The sequence below is a fragment of the Eucalyptus grandis genome, chromosome 6 (genome assembly GCF_016545825.1).
Source record: "Eucalyptus grandis isolate ANBG69807.140 chromosome 6, ASM1654582v1, whole genome shotgun sequence".
NCBI classification, from domain to species: domain Eukaryota; kingdom Viridiplantae; phylum Streptophyta; class Magnoliopsida; order Myrtales; family Myrtaceae; genus Eucalyptus; species Eucalyptus grandis.
The window spans coordinates 40,530,227-40,554,324 of NC_052617.1; the positions used below are offsets into that span (position 1 = coordinate 40,530,227).

The window sequence follows — 24,098 nt, forward strand, 5'->3', positions numbered from 1 at the left end:
TTGAGGAATACTTCATCCGATCTTTTTGCCGAGTGTTTAGCATGAAAATATGCAATTGGAGAGACAAACTCAGGATTTCCCACTTTGATATCATGCATATCTTGCGAGATCACTGTTAATTTTTTTAAAAGTTTAAATTGTTAGAAGAATGTGTAATTTAATATTTAATATTCTAATAATAAAATCAATTTAATATTATGAACATAAAAAAGTAGAATAGAAAAAATAACCCAATTATTAAAAAGCCCCCCGCTAATTGTAAGTATACAAAATAAAATTGATTTTTAATTGTTATGGCCATATCGATCTTATCTGTATAATTAGATATAATTGTAATTCGGAATATGTTAATGAGTGCCGTAGAGGCACCTGCTAAGCAATTTATTTCTTGTTTTCTATACTTCGCTTGTTTAGGTTTTCTGTATCAGTGCACTTGAGATGAAAAACAATTACTATACTGAGAATTCTCTCAAGAGGTTTTCTCTTCAAGCAGTAATAGCCAGCTCTGATAATATGAAACTTGTTCAGTCCTTGCGAGGGCCAAGAGGTGGCATGATCTTTTTCAAGAAGGAGCCAGTTCTTGGAGTTGATTTAGAATCTGCCATCAATAATGCCGTTGTCCCAGGCTTACAGGTTTGTTGGAATTGTCTTTTTGCTCAACTTGATGTTTTCGATTGGCTTTACTTCGTTGTAATTGTTCCTTAGAGACACAAGCATATTTCAAGTCATTGTGTGGCATTGCAACATTGACTTGTGAATGCAGGGTGGTCCTCATAACCACACAATCGGGGGACTTACAGTTTCCTTAAAGTTTGCCCAGTCGCCTGAATTTAAGGATTACCAGAACAAGGTATCTGATGTTCCTTTCTGGTCCTTTTTTGTCCAAGTTTGTCCTATCAATGCACTCTGTTTTCCTTCTGGAGAATTTCTTAACAAAAAATTCCTGCTGCTTTCTTAGGTTGTCTCTAATTGTAAAGCTCTTGCAAGCCGATTGATTGAATTAGGGTACAAGCTGGTTTCTGGTGGGAGTGATAATCACCTTGTTCTTGTAGATCTGCGGCCACTGGTAAGTATCAAGCCCTGGTTTCAGTGACTGATCCGATAGGTATAGGTCGGAACTCATAGTTAACCTTTTCTTTTTTTCCCCCTATTGGAGTTTGATAAGCTTTTCGACCAGATTTCCTTGCATGAATTCTGTCGGAGCAAGCTGTAGATTAATGTAATGAAGTAGCTAGCTGCAGGGACTTCAAAAAGTTGACTTCTAGTTATTTCTGGTCCTCTGGTTTTGGCGATGTTCAATTCTTCAAACCCAGTTAATCTTTCGAGAATCTAAGATGGATGATAGCTGCTACTGAGCACACGATAGCTTTTCATCTTATTGAGCATGGCATATATTATTATTAGGGGATCGATGGTGCTCGGGTGGAGAAAATTCTTGATATGGCTTCCATCACCCTCAACAAGAACTCAGTTCCTGGTAAGTTTGTGGTTTTACTTGGACTACATTTTTCTATGCAAATCTGTGTTTGTCGGGATCAATTGAAGTAAACCAATTTCTTCCGGAAGGTGACAAAAGTGCCCTAGTCCCCTGGTGGCATACGGATTGGGTCACCTGCTATCACAACCCGAAGTTTTACTGAGGAAGAGTTCCAAGCAACTGCGGATTTTATCAATGTAAGGCGTTCAAATTACTCTTGAAGCTAAACGTTCCGCTCCGGCGTCAAAGCTTCGAGATTTTCTGAACTTTGTGAAATCTCCCGACTTTCCTTTGAAGGAAAAAGTCTCAGATCTTCGTCGGAGAGTGGAAGCTCTCACTACTCAGTTCCCCCTGCCTGGACTGTAATTTTTACTGCTAACCTTGGCTTGGGGTAAAAAAAACAAAAGGAACTGATGGCAGAATGCTGTCCCAATTTTGGTTCTGTGGGAAGTCCTTGTCTCCTTTGCAAGTGTTATACCAGCCATGATTGTCAGTAACGGTTTTTAGTGTACCGGTCGACAGTTCAGAAAATAAAAGAAATGAGGTGGTCAAGCTTCGGGGACTGTCATTTCTCACGCTTTTTTTTTAGGAGTTTTCACTGAGATTTTGGGAACTCTTTCTCAAACATAGCTATTCTCCTGATCCGCAAATGCGAAACGATGCAATGACAATGATTTGTGTACCAAACTTTTGTCGGTAACATCAATCTTGTCTTTTCTCTAAGTCAAATTTCGAAATGATGTTGCGAAACTATAGCTTTGCTATGATTAGTATGTTTGTGCGCATGCGAGTAGAAATAATGACATTAATCGTCCTGGAACCTTTGCCTATTATTATATAACGTAATCTTCAACTCTTTTTTTTAAACATTGCCGTCCTTAAGTTTTTAAAATTTTTATTGAGTGGACTCTTCAGTTAAATATTTAGCATTGTTGACGCGAGAGTGAAGGTTACTGACCAATCATTTCGTTTTGTTAAATTTCGTCTTTGAACTTTGCTTGTTCTCATCCTTAAAATAGTATAATTTTTGTTCTCTCTTCAACAGTCTTCACTCCATAAAATAGTCATCAAGAAAAATCTTGATAACCCTTAATGTCTAGTAGTTTTCAACACAATCCATTGACAAAATATGTATGCTCCAATATTTTCATGTTTAATCGAGATAAATAATAAAAACGTCAAGTATGAATGGACTCTTTTACTTGTTTATATTGCGTATGAACTTGTTTAGTTAAACTATTGAAGATGTTTCTTGGGTTACAAGTAGAAGATACATAAGAACAAGTGTTATTTTGTATAAGAACATATTTCTTGAATTTTTGGATTGTGTAATCCATTTACTTAACATATCATGTTTGGCTCTCATATCTAAATTTGAGATGTTGCAATTGAGACAGAACAAGGAAGCAAAAATTGGGGATTAGATTGAACAAATAAACAAAATACAAGGATAAAATTATAAGAAAATTTATCAGATTTTGTGAGTGAATCTAACGGATAGATCAACTTAAACAACCTCTGAAAAAATCGAGGAAGACGACGAATGAAAACGTAGTTTAGGAATGATATCAAATATTGAAAAACTAGGTCGGATTGATCACATTAGACAACTTTTGAAAAGACCGAGGAGGACGACGAATGAAAAAGGATTTCCAGAATGATATCAAGTATTGAAAAAATGGGTCAGACGACTGCTGGTTCTTTAGCAGGAGAAGTTTGCAAATGCTCAAGTGAGTCCGTTCTGTGAATTGATGGGGCCAGGTGAAAGCTGGGGCATGAATGGGGTGCAAAGCGCAAATTTTTCTCTTGGAATTGACGTTGCCGAAGAATGAGATTCTCAGTGACCTGTGGACTTGTTTCTTGGGGCGTGATCACGCTTCCGTTACAACCAACCGAACCCTGTTACCTTCCTTTGTTTCTTTATGTGTTTTTTTTTTTCCTGGGTTCCATGGAATCGGTGAATGCAGAGGAAAAGGAAACCTCGGACTCACTCAACGCTGCCAAATGCCGATGTCCGGTATCTATCTCCCTATCTACCATCTTTCGTAGTTCTCGTGGTGTCTCTAATTCTTCTTGACGCTATGAATGAACAGCATCTATCTTGGGGGTACTTCATCGTCTTTATGGGCAAAAGTGCGTGTGACTGTTTTGGGATGTCTGTCCGTGCAGAACTATGTGCTGCATGGCTTGATCAATGGGTACTGGAAAATTTGATTATTTTCTGGAGTCAATGTATGGAAATCAATAGCTTGACAGCTAGTGTTATGTACGTGATAGGTCATCTACATCGAGTTTGAGCTCCATGCGAGTCACTTCGGAAAAAAGAAAGGGTGAAATTTCGGTTGCAAGCGAATCTGTGTTCAAGGCTGGTTTTTAGGGACCCTAAAGGATGTCCAGGAGAAATAGAACTTGGTTGCAGGGTACTCTCTGGGGTTTCTCATCCCAACGGGACAAGCTATCGTGGCACGATTCCAAAGCGGTGGGAGAGAAACTGAGTTGGTTACTAGATAGATACCGAAAGTATCTCAGGATTCTGTTGGCTGATTAGGTGAGCTGACCCTCATAAACTGATCAGGAACAATGTGTTTTTCTTGTCAATATGAACGCGAAAATTTGGAGTTCTCCTTATGAGGTTTGCTTGTATGGTTAGCATTCATCAACCCACTTGACAGCCATCAACGATTTCATTCCCAAGCCACCTTTTTTCTAGAGGCAACTTGATCTTTACCTACTTAACCAGATTATGTTTGAATACCTTGCTATTGCTACTGCCTAAGATTTGACATTGTATGTCCTAAGGTCTTTTGGAAATCACTTCCACCAAAGGTAGTTATGACAAGCTATTCTGGCAAATATGAGAACAGTCATGGTAATTCTACCTGCTTTTGAGTAGTAACCGGTAGCCTTTTCCACCCAGCCAGTATCCTGACAACCTCAACCACAATATATAAGCAACATGGGGTTAGTTCGCAAAGTGATAGCAACCACCTGAGCCTGGAGAATGAGTAACATTGGTTTGCAGAGTTTAAGCAAGCAAGATCACTCTGATGTTGACAGAGTCTACAGTATATGATGAAAACAACAGACATGTCTCAGTTCATTCTGAGCATCTTATCCAAATTAAATAGCCAGTTTCAAAGCACCAGCATTGGTTTGCAGAGTTTAAGCAAGCAAGATCACTCTGATGTTGACAGAGTCTACAGTATATGATGAAAACAACAGATAAGTCTCAGTTCATTCTGAGCTTATTATCCAAATTAAATATGCAAAGCACCACCAAGATTGTGAAGTCCTCTCCAAACAGAACCGAATAAGTTTCTCCAAATGTGCCATCGAGACTTTAAAAGAACGGAGCTCTTTGAGGCTTCCCTTTTCTTCGGTGCGGTGCTTTGCTGGGTTGAGAAGCTTTACTTTGTTTTTCCTCTGTTGGAGCTTGGACGGAATGATGTGGAGGCTCCTGGTCTTGGGCTTTTCTCGAAAAAGCCATAACCTGAAGTTTTAACTTCTTCAGTGTAATGCACATGGGATTAAGCCAAGCATATTCTAATTGACCAGTATTTCTGCCATGGTTACCTTGCAAGAAATGGAGCAGTAATCATAGAGGTCAGGTTCCGATAATCTTCTCTTGCAGATCTCACAGGATGTCTTACCATTTGATGCTGTTGGACCACTATGGGGAAGAGGGTTCAAGGCTATTACCATTCTCTTGTTGGACTTGTATGGCTGAAATTTGGAAGACAAAAAGGTACTTAAATAAAAAAGATAATGCCTTGCTATATCCCAGAAAATCATAATGACAGCATCGACATTACTGCCACCTCAAATGCAATCTGCTCCCAATCCTATAAATGCGATCTTTAACAGGCAATCTTGAAAACATAATGTCATCTCTCTATGTGTACCGAAAGGTGTTCACCTTTAACATGCATGGAGGACTTGTCAGAAAACCTATTAGATATATATAAAAATGTAAGTTGCTTCTGCCAGATAACATTCCTTGCTGGGTACATCTGCTTTGCCTTATGCATGTGCCACTGTGAGTGGACAAAGATCTTGTAGGAATGAAATTATAAAATTTCTCATCACTTGTCCTCAGCAGATGAGCAGAATACTAACTGAATAGATCCCGATGAAGATATCTCAGTACTGATTGATTAATTACTTGCATGTAACCCTCCCCTTATAAGACTATTATGGCCTGCTTATACATTCGTCTGTGTAATGTATATGTAGAAGATATGACTCAGTAACTCTGAAGAATCAGAAAATAGTTTCCACTTACATTCTAACACGAACACGTTTCTTTTTTCAATGAATGAAATTATAAAATGAATTCTGAATGCATTAGTATTTGTAAGGCTTCCAACATTTCAATTTCCGATTGCCAAAAAATAAAAGTTAAGTCGAGATGAATAAAAGTTGGGAGTCACCCCAAAACACCCACTGAACCTTTCCTAGATCAATCACATGCTTTACTTGCATTTCTTTTAGCTAAATAATAAAATAATCCACATCTGCACTTAGGCGTAGCTTTTAACAGAACAATGGCCTTCCACTGTTACAGAGGGCTTGATCACAACTTGTTTCGGACACATCGCACACTTGATGTCTTAAATAGAGTAATAAAGCATCCAGAATTTTCCCTAATAAAATTTAGGTTCAATAAATCCTTTTCAAGCAAAAGTCTATCATCAAATCATGTATATATCAACACTATCCTATACTTAGCTAAATACCATTGATGAGTATTGAAACTTGCAATTGTAGGGTACATAGGAGGTACCTGTATTCTGGAGCAATCGATATGCTTTTCGATGGAGAAGAGGGAGACAACATCCTTGTAGACATGTCTGTAGATTTTAAGTATCTTGTGTTGGCGATGACTTCCTGAAGAGATGCAGTACTGACAAGCAAATGAATCACAGTCGATGCAATACTTATTTAACTCATTCCTACGAATTGGGTGCACCGAACATGATTCGAAGAAAGTATTCTGGAGGAAAGAGTCGAGCCATTCTGGCTCTTGCTTCTTGTGATGGTTTTCATTATCAGCCTGCTAAGAAGAAAAGTTGATTAGACTATTATGTACATTCAACTTTACCCTTTTCTCTCCCTCGTAAAATTTGATACAACAAACAGTCCAAGCGAAAATTAGAATCTATATAAATGCTATCAGGACAGAGGAACTTACATATGAACTGAAAAAAATCTATTGACAATTTTTTTTTTGCTCTGCGAAATCTATTAACAACTTGAAGGATACCAAAACTCATGTTCTAGATAAAAAGCATGGATGGGAAGCTGGAGCTTAGGATCTTATTGAATAAAAGAATCGCTAACTTATTCAGGGGATCAATCCATTTTGTGGGGGAGTCGGCTCAAAACCTATCTAGAGATTATGTTTGTTATGTCTCACTCTTCTTACTAGGTTAGTGCTATCATTCATTGAAAATACAGCTTCCTTCTATCTTGATTTACTTATATTCTTTCTTTTTTGTCGGGAGAAGTGCCAAAAAAGTCCTAAACCTTTTGTCTTTGTGCTGATTTAGTCCTAAACTTTTTTACATTATGCCAATTCAGTCATTTCCGGCTAATTTGGCTGGATTTTGCTGACTGGACGCCGGGCGGCTGACGTAGCCTGATCGGCGCTGACGTGGACAATTTTTAATAATTTTTTAATATTTTTTAATATTTTTTCTTTTTTCTTTTTTTCTTCCTCTAGCCGTCGCCGGAGCTTGGCTAGAGGCGACAGCCGACGAGGGCGGCCTCGCGAGGAGCGGCGGTAGGCTCGCCCTCGCCGAATCCGGCGAGGATCGAGCCTCGCCCATGGCCGGTGAGGCTTGACCCCGCCAAATCCGGCAAGGGCGAGCCTCGCCCGCCCGACGCGAGGCCGCCCTCGAGGCCTAGGCGGCGAGGCTCGCCCCGCCGATCTAGCGAGGATTGAGCCTCGCCCATGGCCGCGAGGGCGAGCCTTGCCCGCCCGCCAAGGCCAACTCGACGGCGACGGCAAGCGGCTGGATTAGCTCCGACGGACGGCGAGCGGGGCACGGTGACGAGCGTGAGAGGCGAAGATGCGCAGACAGGCGTGCGAGCAAGGGATGGCGCGACTGCAGCAAGGCCGCCTCCTCGCCCTCGCCCTCGCCGACCATGGGCGAGGCTCAACCCTCGCCAGATCCCGCGAGGGCAGCCTCCCGCCGGGCGAGCGAGGCTCACCCTTGCCGGATTTGGCAGGGGTCGAGCCTCGCCGACCATGGGCCAAGCTCGACCCTCGCAAGGCTGCCCTCGCGGCCACCGGTGTGGTGGCCGGCGAGGTCGACCTTGACTTCGCCGGCCATCGCCTCTGGCTGGTCGCCGAGCTCCGGCAACTAGCTAGAGGAAGAAAAAAAGAAAAAGAAGAAAAAAATTATTAAAATATTATTAAAAGTTGTCCACGCGCACCGATCATGCCACGTCGCCCGGCTGTCAGTCTGTCCAAGAAAATCCAGCCAAAATTGGCCGGAAAGGAATAAATTAGCACAATGTAAAAAGGTTTAGACTAAATCGGTATCAAAAAAAGGTTTAAGACTAAATTGGCACAAAGACAAAAGGTTTAGGAATTTTTTGGCACTTCTCCCCTTTTTTGTCTATTTGATATGGCCTAATGAGAATCTAATTCCACTTCCCCCAACTGTTATACCTTTTTCATTGGCCTACTTAAATCGTTGCCGGTATAGGTTTTTTGGCAACCTAAGAGATTATAAAGAGGGTCTACAGGATATGAAATTAATACGTAGCTAATATGATATGCTTATTCCATAGATAAGTCACAACTCACAAGTAGCATGCAAATGCAAAATTTGCCCTTTCCCTTTGTCGAAAATATATATCTAGACATATAATATTAAAATATCGAGAATCTAGATTTTATTATTTCCGAATAGTCAATGCATCGAAAAAATAGAAGAGGAGTTTCGAAATCGGAGATCAATGTAATGAAATCGTGTAGTATGTCTTGACTTCTTTTTCTATATAAGAGAAGACAAAACTATGTACTCCATTAGAACCAAAACCGGGCATACATGACCCCTTATCATAGCTAAGGTCAAAGGCATAAGCGCAAATCCTTATTGGATGGTTTAAATATTAAGTAGGTAGAAAATCATCACTTGCTAGGGTTTTTTATTTGGAATGACAAACACGGTGTAATGTGTCACTACTAAGACTCTGTATGTTTCGCGAAAAGTAAAAGATTTGGAAAAAAAAAATCCAAAAAGAAAAGATCTCTTATATTGCTTCACATAATTAGCTAATGAAAAATATTTTCACATCAATAAGAATTTTATTTAAACATTTTCAAGTTTTATTTTTTTTTGTAAACGATACAAATTATTTTATTTATGAAAATATTTTCTCTTGGCCACAAACTAGAGGAGCGTTTCCAACAGTTGTTTGTATGGGATGAGGATTGATCCGCCGAAAGAATGCTAAACAGAATTTGTCCGTGCGATATGCATCCCTTTCAATGTTTAAGTTCTGTATCTAGTGAATTCAAAGCAAAGCAATCGGCTAATAGCGGGTTTTTCGCCAACCAAATATTTTCCTTGCTTTTATTTGCTTAGTTCCATCATTCCGTATACTTGTGATAACTTGATGCGATGGTCGTCGCCTCTTGAAATATGAAAAACTCTAAATTTGATAGTCAAAAACATGTGGCACGTCAGGACCGAACCATAGCCTATTTCATCATTTCCGTCACATATATTTTAATCATTGGGTCAACGTAATTAGTAAGCAAGGTCAGTGTTATTGAATACCAGCCCCTTATATTTAAACTCATTCTGTCCCATCTACAACTCATCGTCTACCGGGCAAAACCGTAAGTAAGAAATGCCTACTCTACGTTAACTCCAGCCTCGCTCCAGCCTTTTCAAGAGCCATCATCTTGCACGCATCTGCACTTATCATTATCATAATCCAACTGTAAACACGTTTTCACAATATAATGAAAAGGCTCCGAATTCGATACGGCAAAGCACATTGCGTAATGTTGATGTACCCGTGCCGCGCACCATCAAGTGGCTTTAATTTTCTAAGAGGTGCGTTTCATTTTAACATCACTCGGTAATTAATACAAATAGACTTAATGATTGGCGGTACAATCATATGAAATCACTAGATTACACATTATTATTTTTTTCCCTGATGCACGTCTCTTACAAGGGGTGTGCATCGATCTAATCTAACCTGAGAACCAAACCGGATCAGACCAATGAATAGCTAAGATTTCTTAATCTTTTCTTTTTTATGTTTTGTTTTGAAGTAAACCTAATTAGTAAGTTATTTATATTTAATGTTGGAAAACTCGCACTAGGGATGAGCATGGTTCCAGGGTAGAACTTGAAATCTGAGAATCGGACCGATAAAAACCTATAGGTTTCAGGTTCCAAGGTATGTAGGGTAGGTTCTTTCAAAAAATGAGGAACCTGTTTTAATAGGTAGGTTATAGGTTCTTAGTTGGAAGAATTTGGAACCTGGATACTGTAACCTGTAACCTAGAATCTAAAAAGTTTTAATATTCTTCTTGGTCCATATCTTTGTGCAATCATCCAATATTCCATATCATTCGATGATGAGTGTATAATCTAGAAGTACTAGTCCGAGTTTCCATTTTATGGCTAAGATTTTTACTTTATTAACGTTCATACTTTTTGTGTGTCTAAATATAAGTTATAGTTAGTAAATTTTAATCGTTCAAATAATAATATATGTGAAACTTAGGTAGATCCTGAAACCGACTTTGGAGATTGTGATAGGGGTAGGTTTCAAGTTTTAGGGTATGCAAGGTAGATTTCAAATTAAAAAAAAAAAAATGAGAAAACTCTTTCAATGGATAGATTCCAAGTTCTACATAGAATTGTACGGAATCTAGAATTGCTCGCCCCCTACTTTTATTTAGTTGAATTCCTTGCCAAGAATTCATTTTCCTCTATCGATAGTTTTGTTCATTTTATATTCTCTTTGATGAATGACAAATTTGTTTATTATTGTTGCGTTCAATTTCATTTTGTTTAACTAAAAGTAAAAATAATAATAATACGTTCCAACTTCTGACAAGTGATAGGATATATTTTAGGTTCCAAGTTCTAACGAGTAAATTTCATGTTTCAAAAAATGAGAAACATGTACTCAAGGATAGGTTCCGAATAAAACTCGTAAGAAATTTAGAACCACTCACCCCTAACTCTTACTCATAAAAATTTTCCAGTTTCAAAACAAGTCAGTCTAGTTTCTCGCCTTGCATATTGAAAACCCACCTTGCTCGATTTATTGGAGATTCTGAGTAAAAATCGAGCCATCTTAAAATCAATTATCCCTGATCTCTCACATTAAATTGCCCCCGTACACGTTTGGCGTTGTATGGTAAAATACCAGATAAATCATTCTCACGCTTACGTCAGCAGTGGATGGGATGGCTGCTTCTTCTGCGTGTATATAAACGCCCGCAGAAACACTTGCGGCATCATCCACCTCCACGTCCCCAACACTTTCCAAGCTCGCTGCGTCCCCAACTAGCTTCTCGAGATTTTCCCCCGCCTCGTTTTCCCTCTCATTTTCCCGAGAAAGTTCCTCCTCCTCCACCACTAATCCCAAAGCCTTTGCGCACGCATGGCCATCGTCTCGGTCTCGTGAAGATTTGACGTCACTTGCCTCCCCGCTTTTCCCCGTGATTCCCGCTCTCTCTCTCTCTCTCCCTATCTCTTTCCAGAAAATTACGTATACAGACGTGTCGGCAAAGGTGAAGATAGCATTCCGCAACTTTCTCTGTGTGCCACATTCGATCTTCTTTTCCTCAATCTCATCGAAATCTTTGAAGAGGAAACGTCACGTCACGTCAGGTCTCGTCTGGCCCTTTGCCAACTTGCGAGCGATGTGCCTTATCTATCCACAACATCGAGGCTCCATTTCCGCCATGGGATCCTCCTCATGTCCTCAATACTCTTTCTGTGTTCTCGCCTTCTTCGTTGCAGATAGGAGTGGCGATCGGGGTGCAGGATCGGGAGCGTCGCGGCGGATGCGATTCGTTCCTCCTCTCGATCCGAAGGGACCGAGCTGGCGTTCCGATTCCGCGCGGTTGAGATCGGAGAAGAAATACGCGGGCGAGAGAGGAGATGGCGCGCGGGAGAGTGAAGCGCAGCGAGAGAGGAAGAGAATCGGAGGAGGAGGAGGAGGACGAGGAGGAGGACGAGCGGGAGTACGAGGTCGGGGAGGTGAGGGATCGGATTAAGTCGTCGAGAGGTAGCCAGTTCAACCTCCTGACCCACGAGCTAGGGCTCGGCGCCGCCGCTAGCCGGAAGTTCAGCCGCGAGACCGTCATCAACGGCATCAGGGACCTCTTCAGAGGCCTCGTCATCCACCCCGACAACAGGTCACGATCTCTCTCTCTCTCTTCATCATGAGGTCTGCGCATGGCGACGCTTGGCTTGATATTTTTTGAGATCGGAGGGGTGATGAAACGGACGCTCGACGATTTGTCGTCTCGCGTTATCTCTCTCTCTTCAAAATTCACGAAGCGCCAATAGGATTCGATTTTGACGTGAAGTAGATAGAGGCGGGATTGATGTTGATTGCTTGGGAATCCGGAATTGATTTTGTGTTTCTGGTGGAACAACCGAACGCGCGCCCGTCGCCGCCGTACACGTGGCGGGTGCTTACTGGAGCGGTCTATGGACAGTTACTGTAGGCCCTCCAGTTGGGTCATGCCATCCTCGCCTCACACTTGGCTCCGACTCCAATCCGATCGGACGGCCAGCGTTTGCCCAGCCCCCAACTCTGTTCCTGTCCCATAAAAAAAAGAAGAAAAAAGAGTGGGGATGCCAAGCGTCCTCCCCGACATCATTTATTAATTTCAAGCCCCCTATGATAGTCAACTTCCCAAGCAAAGGAAAGTACTTTTTATTTTTATTTATCTTAATCTAGCCCTCAATACAATCTTAGATTTTTGTTCTTATCTTTCTACTAAGCATGGATGAACTCCACCACTAAAATTAAACGACTCCATCGTCCTCCACCTTCACCTTCTCCGACCTAGTGATTAAAGAACATTCATATGTCGTATTTGTTACTTTTCGAAAAATATAAATGAGGACTCAAAAGGGTTCCAACATAAGTATGTGATTGAGCCTTCGTTGGTAAAACTAGTAAATGTAACCACCGTTTGCTGCTGATCTGTCTGACGTTGGTGTCTGTGAATACCCCATTTTCGGAGCAGATCATTAGGCAGACATGGGATTTTCTTTTTTAAATACCCCATCTTGCTGGTTGGTGACTTGCCCACTTGGCACGGTGATTCTCTGCTTGGCTGTCCTTGTTTACGTGAAGTCACCATGTTCCTGCTCGACGACAACTGCATGAGTTGAGCGACTGCTCGATTTGTTTGTTCTCCTTTGTTTCTTTCTCTTCCTTTCCTGACCAAGAAAGGGACAGTTTTCGGAATTTCACATTGGCCTGCACGTGCTTCCACATGTGATCTTCTGTCAGAACGTCCGAGGACCCCCGAAATGATATTCTAAGAGAATCCAAATCTATTTTGGATTGATTTTTATATTTAATTTAGTTTAAAATTTCCAGCACACGCATTTATACTTTGATGACATTAAAATCTTCACTTGTAGATTCATTAATAATTTTTTCATAATTTTCTGAAAATTAAATTATATATTAATTTCTGACAAAGGGTCAAAAAGCCAAAGAGTACTTTTTATCTTTGTTTAAGTCCAAATCAACTGACCTATGAAGCCAAAGACAAGGGAATCACTACTCATGAGCTACAAAATATTTATTTACAAGATGTGATGACATCACTGCTTTGTCAGAGGCGATATTCTCTATATAGAGTTGTTCCTACAACATTGGTTGTATGCCAAAGGGGTTGCGTAGCTATTCTAAATAATTAATGGAAATCTTTGCCACTAAATTTTGATAAATTTTGATATGTTTTTTGATCAACTTCTTTAGTTAAAGTGGGTATGTTGCTCGTGGATCGAAAGTTGATTTTAGGAGAAGCGGGTTTTAGAGAAACTGACTTGAAATCTACTTCGTAAGATCGATTCTATTTACCTTTATTCATAGATTGTAACTACAAATAGGATATGAATTTTAAGGTTTGTCTTGTTCTTAAAGGAGCGATTAATTTTTAAGTTATTTTTAAATATAAAATCACTGAGAACAGCAAGACTTGATTAACATTTTAATATCTACTTTGAAAATGTTAAATAGTTAGACATTTATCACTTCTTTAAAGACTCAATAGGCTTTGATTTAATAATACAATTGAGATATAAGACTTTCAAGGAATAAAATCAATATGATTTGTTCGATTTCTATACTCGCCAAGAAAACATTTACGCTGATATTTATCGACACATTATTCTTAAACTTGTGGTGAAAAAAGAAAACTATTTTGGCTAGGGTAAAGTCCATGATGGAGTAAGTGGAACACTGCTAATATGACAATAAGCACGACATGCGGTTATGTTCTGCCACTCTACTTTTGCCCTTTCGTATCCTCTAAAACTGTGCACTAGGAGGCGCTTTATCCCTTCTATAAACACTTCCTCCTCCATTTGTATTCTCTTCTTTCTTTAAAATCGGTTTCTCCTCCCTGTCACTTATTAGTACACTGTGAATACTATGAAAGATTTTGTGGCTTCAAGTTTTTTTCCTCTAGATTATCCAGGGAGAATGTAACATTTTGGAATTGCGAAGATATTTCGCATCATCACGAGTGGGTATTAATGGGGCCGTGCTTTGGTTGGATTAGAGAGCTGAAATAAAATGTATGAGATTATCAATACAACGCTTGCAATTTGGACACTTTGGTTGTCTACCATCGAGTTTTCAAGTCAATGACAAATAGAAGCTCAAACGATTACAAGCTTGTAGGTTCTAAATAGAGCAACACTTGTACCTTAATGCCCTTTTTGCATTTTATTGATCTCATCAATAGTCCCCAAGTTTACCAGATGATCAGCGCAGTGTTGGGTATAGTAGCAATGCTAGAGAAAAAAGAATAATCATATCCTTACGGCAATTAGTAGAAATAAGCTATATCAGCCCCTCTGGTTGGGTTATCTACGTGTATTTGCCTTAAATCATGTTGGTATATTAACAGGAACATAGCTTGTTCTTTTGGCAACAGAGAGACGGTTTTTATTTTTATTTTTTGTGCATTTTTCCCCTTTTCTGATAATCGTTTTCCAGACAATGAGAATTTCTTAAGCTTTTGAACTTTTACTTTTATTAGTCACCGCATGTGGACACAAGTGATCAATCAGCTTTCTTCTGTGCATGAATGAGGCCTTCCAATTTCCTAGCTATGTATTTATGCATTGAAGTTAAATTGCGAGACACAATGCAGGTATTATCGGGCTTGGAAAAATTCATACTTCTGTGGGCTCTCTACTCATCCTTCTTCACGCCATTGGAGTTTGGCTTCTTCAGGGGATTGCCAGAGAATCTCTTTATATTAGACATTATTGGACAGGTTGCTTTTCTATTTGACATTGTTTTGCAGTTCTTGCTTGCTTACAGAGACACACAGACCTATCGAATGGTCTACAAGCGCACTCCTATTGCTCTACGGTCAGTTCTCTATCTGTTGTCTACTTTTTACACGCACTAGGATGATTGCCTTGTGATAATTAGGTACAATTTGCGAGTAGACTTCCTTACAACTTATAGAGCTACGTAATTTATCTACACACAACATTACTGGTTAAGTTCAATCTTAAGATATAAGCAATCAAAAGGAGATGACTTAAGACCATAAGAATTCCAATACCTGCAAGCACTTGCAGAACTGAAAATAAAATGAATAGAGCTTAATTTAATCACAAGGGAAAATTTTCAGCTTTATTGTAATTAAAAAATTACAAATGACCGATTATTACTAGTTCAAAGCTTATTGAAGGTTGGGCAATTTTTGTTGGGTAAGCATAAGATTTCGTCATCTAATAGGTGTAAATAAATCACGCTTCTTTCCTTTGGCTTTCTTGTAGGTACTTGAAATCTAGTTTCATTGTGGACTTTCTAGGTTGCTTGCCTTGGGATATCATATATAAGGTAATCCCTCGCTTTGAAGTTATCTTCAGCCATTCAGGGCGATACTACACCCAAAGTATTTTTCTTCTATGGGTGGCATCTTCTATGCATGAATAATATGGTTGGGAGTGGGATTTTCAGCTTGACTTCATAATCTGCAGCATATTGTCACGGGGCACCAAACAGTTGAATTTCTCCTTTGACCATTAGAATGCACTTTATCACTTTTCAACTTTAAAGAAAACTGTAACTGTCTTGTTATTAGATGATCTCCTTTTATGGTACTACGAGTGCTCTAACTAAAGATACTACTAAGAGATGCAGTGTCATACATCCATAAGGGGATTCACGTCTGACCATGCAACATTGCTGTTGACTGACTCTGGTTGTTAGTTCCATATTCTCAGGTTTACGAATTCGTGCTGGTGAAATTAGTTCGGAGAATTTCTCAGTATAAAATAGGAAATTATCAGACTTCTCATTTTCTTTTCACCTGGAGAAAGATAAGCGGCAACAATGATTTCTCACCAGAAAAAATGATTCATTCATTCTCTATGTAGAGCTTTATCTGATCAAGTTGCAAGATTTGTTTCTGACAGGTTGGTGGAAAGAAAGAAGAAATCAGATACCTTCTATGGATTAGGTTGAGCCGAGTGCGCAAAGTCACAGAATTTTTCCAACATATGGAGAAGGACATACGGATTAACTACATGTTTACAAGGATCGTGAAACTTATTGTTGTGGAACTTTACTGCACACACACGGCTGCCTGCTTTTTTTACTATCTAGCAACTACACTGCCTTCTTCTGAAGAGGGTTACACTTGGATTGGAAGCTTGAAGTTGGGTGATTACAGTTATTCAAACTTCAGAGAGATTGATTTCTGGAAGCGGTACTTAACATCCTTATATTTTGCCATTGTTACCATGGCCACAGTTGGTAAGTCGTGCTTCTGATTTCAGTTCTTTGTGCAAAGTCTAAGTCAAGACTCTCTTGATGCGCTTGTTATTTTTTATTATGTCTTCCTTTTTCGCTTAGTGGCTTATGCAGCTCTAAGAGAATGATGAAATGGCCAGAGTCGCCTGAAATAAGTAAAATGGGCTGCTACCAGTAAATTTATCGTGGGGAATTTATTCCCTACGACAGTTTTTTTAGGTCTAATCGATACTATAGTTAACAGCTCTGACTTATTTAGTCTGGTCACACATGTGAAGAATGAGTCTGCATGATAAAAACGATAGCATTTGTGTATTCCATGCGGGTAAGGGAATGAAAAATAATATGATGCTTCGTCCTTTTTTTACAAGAATATTGACTCAAAGGGCAATATTATTAGGTTCTTTCCTTGAGATAAAAATATGCTAGATATGGAAGCACAATGTTAATAACTATAGCTTAATGGGCAATGATAGCGAAAGCTAATTCGCTAAGTGGTCAATCTTTTTGTCAATAATAGAAAATCAAGTAGTAGTTTGTTGAGGAGTTTTGCTCCGGAGGTACCTTTGCTTGCGGAAGGATTAGCGTCACACAATTGTAACACTGTAAGTGAGATGAAGTGAAGAGGGCACTAGAGGAGGAGCGAACAATTCTAGTAGACTCGAATGCAGGAAGCAGGTGAGGAATGCCAAGTTAGTTAGAATCAATGGAAGTCAAGAGAAGTCGACAGAAATTTGTTGTGGGAACTTCTTAACAGTTCGACACCGAAGTCCCTAAGTTCGGAAATACCGAAATGGAGGAGTCCAACAGTCTAGAAGAAATAAAGAGCCAGCGGCCAAAACTCCAATAGTCAGTTTCATTCTATATCTACATGTGTCAAAACTCTACCAATTGACAGCGGCCGAAGATGGTTAGCGGACAGGATCGTGCCATGTGGTAATTTGGGTGTAGGGAATCGGCAGTAAACATGTTGCTGCGTGTCAGGGAGAAATGGTTAAATTCAGTTTCATTGTATATCTACATGGATCAAAACCCTACCGATTGACGGCGGCCGACACCCAGTCAATTAGATTAGGGTTAGGGAATAGGTCAAGTCATCTTTAATGAGCATCACTCCTAACTCACCAAGTCAAAACTTTATAAAACTTCTCAACTGGACGGGAATGATCCAGGATTCCGCCACCAATATTAAGTCATAACGAGCCATGCTAACGCGAAGTAAACCTGTAAAAACTGCCTGAAAATGACATTTGTTAGTAAATTCAGGAAATTATATTAAATGAATAATGATTTATTTTACAATAAAAACAAAGGACCTATTTACGCATCTATACAGCTGAGCTTTAAAACAGTGTAAAAGTTATGAAAAGCTCTATGAATCATTAGCCCATTATTTCTTCAAATTATATCTTCTCCGAAATGCTGCTTTTGGGGAAAAATCCGTCATTGGGCAATCCATTGTAGAAGGAAATTGATCAATTATATACATTGTTTCATCCCATTGGCTCGGTGTCCATCTTTTCTTTATTTTTTTTCTGGCAAGCCTTTGCTTGAATAGCTATTTGATCGTTCTTTTACTTGCATTATCTTTAAAATTCTTTAATTAGCCTAAAATTATTGATATTCGGATATCAGCTGTGGATGTGATCCTCAACAGGGGATCTGAATTTGGCATGGCATTACTGTTTTTGCATTCATCCACTAAGATCCTTGATTTCTTACATGTTTCACAAGGTAGCTGATGTGTGTACTTTTCCTGCAACAGGCTATGGAGAAATACATGCTGTCAATTTGAGGGAAATGATATTTATAATGGTTTATGTGTCATTTGACATGATTCTTGGTGCCTACCTGATTGGTAACATGACAGCTTTGATTGTGAAAGGATCAAAAACTGAGAAATTCAGGGATAAAATGACAGATCTCATAAAGTACATGAACCGGAACAAACTTGGAAGGGATATTCGTAATCAGATCAAAGGCCATGTACGTTTGCAGTATGAGAGTAGCTACACTGAAGCTGCTGTTATTCAGGATATCCCAATCTCCATCCGTGCAAAGGTAATATGCAGCTAGTGATTATTACCTGTCAGAGCATCCTTAATTTCTCTGTATCTAAAATCTTTGCAGTTTCAGTTGCAACATGCTGACATGCTTTTTTATTTAGTATCCTACGAGTACTTGGGAGCTGTCATTTACTTTAATGGCCTTTTATCAGGGAAATATGGAGTATTGTATGCTTCACTAATCAAAAGCATTTCTGACTCCATCATGGTGATATTAGCATGCTGATTATCTTCTCCTATGTACAATATACAGTATGCGGAATTGTTTCAAAAATTTAGGATTTGCTCCAGATTTGATATTTACACAACAATAGGGAGTTCAGCATTACCGAAGAAAGATGTTTTTCTCATGCTATGGTTACCAGATATCGTGAAGAGCTATTTTCTCATTCCCTGCAGATCTCTCAGACATTGTATATGCCATGCATAGAGCAGGTCGCTCTTTTCAATGGATGCTCATCTGACTTCATTAACCAAGTTGTGAGTTCCTTTTTGATTATATGCTGCACATGTTTGATTGACAGAAGGTGAATAAAACAGAATCGCTCCAAGTCATTATAGAAAAATTGGGTATAATTTTGTCTACAGCCTTTGATATGATAAATAACAAGAAATATAATTCACAATTCTTTGCCTTCCCTTTAGACCTAATTATATTAATAGATTGTTAAGCAGCATAGACAGATGAGTAACATAATATCTAGTTGCACAGACATATAGTGTTCAAAGAGATGCTAATGACTAGAGGATTTTGAATCCTCTTGGCGTTCAGCATTTCCATGACTATTGGAGTTTGGGCACTGAAAGGACTTGGTATTGGTGTGGGAGGATTCGATATCAATTGCAAGCTAGAAGGGTGGCAGAATAAAAAGATCATGGCACTGAATATCGCTTTTGGGAAATGGTCAAAGTGAGAACTCATAGTATTTTAAAGACAACTTTCAGCTGAGTAAATGTGAAGTCATTATTATGTCTCTTTCGCAGGTAACTAAGCTCCATGAAGAATTTTTTCTCCCAGGAGAAGTGATAATGGAGCAAGGAAACGTGGTGGATCAGCTTTACTTTGTTTGTCATGGTCACTTGGTATGGTTTTGTAACCTCTGGCTTCTTTAACATTTATCATTTGTATCTCTCTTTCTGAGCAATAATTCTCTTTCTTCCACTATTAAAGGTCTTTGTTACATCTCTTCATCTAGTAACTTTTACTTTGATTGTCCAAACTTTTTCATTCCCTTGCGCTCTTGGGTTGCTGTATTGTTGGTCCTGACAAAATCAAATATCTGGGCCTTTAAGTTTTGCATTTTTCACATTCAATGCACTAATGATTTTCCTTTGTTTGCATCAAACGAGAAGACGTCTCCAGATTACAGTAATAATTAACAATAGCTTACATGGTTCACTATGACCTTGCCATTACTTAAATTGTTTTTAGTCCCCGTGATGATATCTCATTTACCATAAACGTCCATGTTCTTGTTCAGTTGGCTGGATAGGAACATTATGATAATAGCTACAGCTCATGATTTGGTAAGAACTTCTACAGGAGGAGGTTGGCATAGGAGAGGATGGATCTGAAGAAACCATTTCACTTTTACAACCTAACAGCTCATTTGGCCAAGTCTCCATTCTTTGCAACATTCCTCAGCCTTATACAGTCCGAGTCTGTGAACTGTGTCGGCTTCTGCGGATTGATAAACAGTCTCTGTCGAATATCCTCGAGATTTATTTCCATGACGGGAGAAAGATTTTAAATAACCTTTTAGAGGTAATGTAATTGTGTTTGAAAGAACAAAATGTGTTTGCTCCTGTTGCTCTTCGTGTGTAATCCATTTTTGAAATATCACATTAGTAGAAGATTCTCAGAGTCTTCAGATGCTCTGTGATTCACATTACAACAGTCATATAGGAATTTTTTGCTGCATATGCTTGCAGTTAAGGGAATCTAATCTCCGACTCAAGCAATTGGAGTCAGACATCTCATTTCATATTGGAAAGCAAGAAGCAGAACTTGCTTTGAGGGTAAATAGTGCAGCTTTTCATGGGGACCTCCGTCAGCTAAAAAGTTTAGTCAGAGCGGGGGCGGATCTCAACAAGACAGATTATGATGGAAGGTCACCCCTGGTATGAATTGAGCTTTTGAATTACTTCTTTTTTATTTTTATTTTTTTAGGTACATCTCCTTATCAAGTGATGGGACCCAAATCACAAAGAGGATATACTTTTAATCCGCTTGCGTTATCAGTGTGGTCTTGTGAAGGTGCTCCTGATGTTTCGATGCAAGTGTCTTTAGGGTTAAGGAAAGGACGATTGTGGTGAAATTAGTAGGAATAAGTCATTATCAACTACTATGTCAAATTGTGTGCAGAAATTGACATTTGAACATCCACTGCATTTTTTCCCACTTGTCAATTTGTTAGATTTGGCAATCTTCACCTTCACAGTTACCACAATACCTTAGTAACAAGGTCCAAGGTTTTTATATAGATATCTAATGCCATCTTCAAGGTAGCCAGGAAACCTCTTATATACCAATTTTAAGTTGTGAAGGCCACCTTTCAATGTGGAGGCATTGTGTTTCCTAATTCACAGTTTTTTGGAACTTTGAATGCGTCTTTCTGTTTTCAGCATCTTGCAGCAGCGAGAGGCTACGAGGATATTGTGTTTTTTCTTGTTCAAGAGGGAGTAGATGTCAACACAAAAGGTTTGTTTCCTCATTAATGTGAACTGGCTCTTCTGTCCTCCTTAAACTATAATTTATACCCTTTTCACACCAACATTGCCAAGCTGATTTCATTGTAGATGATTTCGGGAACACGGCCCTTCTAGAAGCTATCAAGAATGGAAATGATCGAATTGCTTCATTACTTGTTAAAGAAAGCGCATCTCTAAGGATAGATGATGCCGGTAGTTTTCTTTGTACAGCCGTGGCAAGGGGCGATTCCGATTTTCTTAAAAGAATTTTGGCTAATGGCATAGATCCTAACTCTAAAGATTATGACCACCGAACCCCACTTCATGTAGCTGCCTCAGAAGGGCTATATCTGATGGCAAAGCTGCTTCTAGAAGCAGGGGCTAGTGTTTTCTTGAAGGACAGGTATATTCAGACTTTCAGTGTCCATTTTTCTTGCACTGAATGATCGGATGCTTCAAACATCTTATAGAACTAATCTAGCATTTTTCGAGATCTCGCAAGTGCAATTATCAACTCTTTTGTTCATGCAGATGGGGAAACACACCGCTTGACGAATGTCGAAAATGTGGAAACAAAAATTTGGTTAAGCTGCTGGAATCTGCAAAATCCTCTGAAATGTTAGAGTTTCAGGACAGCTTTCGGGAAACCACAGGTACCTGCAAACCTTATCAGCAGTTGCTAGGATGTGTGTAAGATCCTAGAAAGAGATGAAGAAATTTCATATAGACATGATTAGTGGGAAGCAATCAATTAGATTTAGAAATGTCCGCAATCGTTACCTTCATTGTGCTTATAATGCGCAGTCTGAGTTCATTACCTTGCCCGGTTCTTACTGTTACCTGATTGAGCTTTAGACTGACGTGAACTCTTCACCTGTCCATCCTTTACAGATAAGCTGCATTCAAGAAAATGTACAGTTTATCCTTTTCATCCGTGGGATCCTCAGGAGCATAGAAGACATGGGATTGTGTTGTGGGTCCCTGAAAATATCGAGGAGCTCATAAGAAATGCATCGGGGCAGTTAAATGTTCCGTCCGCCAATTGTGTATTATCTGAAGATGCAGGTAAAGTTCTTGATACGGACATGATAAGTGAGGGCCAGAAGCTGTATTTGATTACCGAAACGCAGGAATAATTTTCACCAGCTATTATGTTGAGAAACTATACACGTTGTTGTAAATATTATTTTGCATCATTCGCATGTGTTTGGGCGCACTCTTCATGAGTTTCTTGATGTTTGGTCGAGGGATTGATTGAGTGATCAGGTGATCCACATTCCAGTTCTGGTCACAACGACTCATGCGGTTCTCTCCTCTCTGGGTTTGATTCGGAACACGTACTTCTACAAGCGTTAGCATGTGCTTTAAGGTCCCTGAAATCAGACCAAAACTGTAGCATGCTGTACGTTGATTTACATTCATCCCAACGTATCATGGTTTCGGCAAAACACTTTTAGAGTGTTTAGAATGTGCATAGATGGTGTGATTCGGTCTCAAAACTTCCTGGTTGAATGAATCATATCGTCCCTTAACTTTTTAAAGAGATGCAATCAACATATTTTGATTGATTAAGTTGGCTTTTTTTGTTAGAAATTGCTTGGCAAGTACTCTTATGCAATGAAGTGGACAATGAAACTTGTCTCGATCACTTACACTTAGTAGGGTTGACTAGAAAAGAAAAGAAGAGAAACAATTTGATCGTAAAAATAAAAGTTGTTCATTAATACACAAAACCCTTTTTATCTCCCCTGGAGGGATTTAGAATGTACATATGATTTTAACAAGCCCTCCTAATCTCTCCTAATTCGTCTTAATTCTTTCCACCCTTCTCTTCCCCTCCATCAGACAAATCAGATTGTTGTTTTTAGAATCCTTTCTCTTCCTCCCTGATCCTCCTGCTGAACAAATGTGGAAGCCATATCACCATAGATGTCTAAAACAAGAAGTAGTCAACTTATATGCAATGTAATCCGGCCAAGTTGCTTCGTAAACACAAGGTAGAAAGGACTACAGCACGTTTCGAACTCTTCCCCTGGTGACATGCTCATCTAAGATTTATCGAGGAAGTCGTAACATCTTAGGACGTTGGCGGCGGCGGCAGCGGCGGCGGTGGCGGCGGTGGCAGCGGCCGCAAGGCCAGACCAAGGGATTGGTGCCTCACCAAATCCCATGAAGCCGACAGAAATTGGTGATTAAGACTGTCAGAAGGGGTGTGATATTCGGCCTATATTATATGTGGAAAACGGAAGGACCAACAACAGTACAAAAAATAATGGAGCTATCCTGGTGTTCATATGATTGCTCGGTTTCGGATAATAAAATATTGAATCCAATTATTTAATTTTCATAAAACTGCAGAGAAGAATTACCTGATTTGCAACATTGGTATTATAAGAATAAAAAATCATTATGGATGCCCTAATATTCTTGCAGAATTTATAGCAAGACAATTAAAAAATATAGTTTCGTTTCACAAAGTGATAAACGATAGCAACTGAATTAATCGAACTTACAAATATAGAAGGAACTCAAGTACAAATTGCAAGTCACATCAACGGAAAAGATATTGTACATGTCGATAAAAAAGGTGAGACTCCTCTACAACCATTTAAGTTAAAATTGACTATTGTTCCTATGAAGTCTAAACGATTTATGGAGTACTAGGCATCGAAATTTGGGTACACAGGAAATAAGAATACTATCCTTGTTTTTATTCTATATACTATATTCATTGATAAATAAAATAAATAAAAAGGCGAAACTTTTCTCTTCATGCTTTTTATCTTAAATAGAAAAATCGCCCAATGAAAAGTGCAGAGAAGAATTATGTTGATTTTGCTGAACGTTCT

The 24,098-nt window shown here is 39.2% G+C and overlaps 1 protein-coding gene, 1 long non-coding RNA gene and 1 other non-coding gene across 3 annotated transcripts in view; all 3 read left to right on the forward strand.

The window, feature by feature from the left end:
• Positions 1-406: 406 nt before the first annotated feature.
• On the forward strand, positions 407-2,206 carry LOC104451999 (serine hydroxymethyltransferase 3, chloroplastic). Its single transcript, XM_018875301.2, has 5 exons — positions 407-633; positions 764-850; positions 959-1,066; positions 1,405-1,477; positions 1,567-2,206. The coding sequence occupies exons 1-5, from the start codon at positions 439-441 to the stop codon at positions 1,638-1,640; spliced, it is 537 nt and encodes a 178-aa protein (XP_018730846.2). The 5' UTR covers positions 407-438; the 3' UTR covers positions 1,641-2,206.
• A 1,008-nt stretch (positions 2,207-3,214) lies between these two features.
• Positions 3,215-24,098, forward strand: part of LOC108960654 — a 38,980-nt gene continuing 18,096 nt past the window's right edge. The window contains exon 1 of the long non-coding RNA XR_005552032.1: positions 3,215-3,494. This is a non-coding gene — a long non-coding RNA (uncharacterized LOC108960654). The remainder of the gene's footprint in view (positions 3,495-24,098) is intronic.
• On the forward strand, positions 10,992-22,534 carry LOC104430165. Its single transcript, XR_005552031.1, has 13 exons — positions 10,992-11,882; positions 14,874-15,097; positions 15,514-15,577; positions 16,156-16,495; positions 18,258-18,553; positions 18,958-19,038; positions 19,543-19,641; positions 20,102-20,323; positions 20,491-20,679; positions 21,184-21,259; positions 21,358-21,652; positions 21,781-21,902; positions 22,141-22,534. It is a non-coding gene; the product is annotated as a potassium channel SKOR (transcript).

What these genes read in the sequence shown, in the direction of transcription:
- LOC104451999 (XM_018875301.2), top strand. Translation starts at nt 439, where the DNA reads ATGAAAAACAATTACTATACTGAGAATTCTCTCAAGAGGTTTTCTCTT. An exon ending in TTAAGGATTACCAGAACAAG is followed by an intron (nt 851 to 958) that starts GTATCTGATGTT and finishes CTGCTTTCTTAG; the next exon opens with GTTGTCTCTAATTGTAAAGC. An exon ending in CAACAAGAACTCAGTTCCTG is followed by an intron (nt 1,478 to 1,566) that starts GTAAGTTTGTGG and finishes TTCTTCCGGAAG; the next exon opens with GTGACAAAAGTGCCCTAGTC.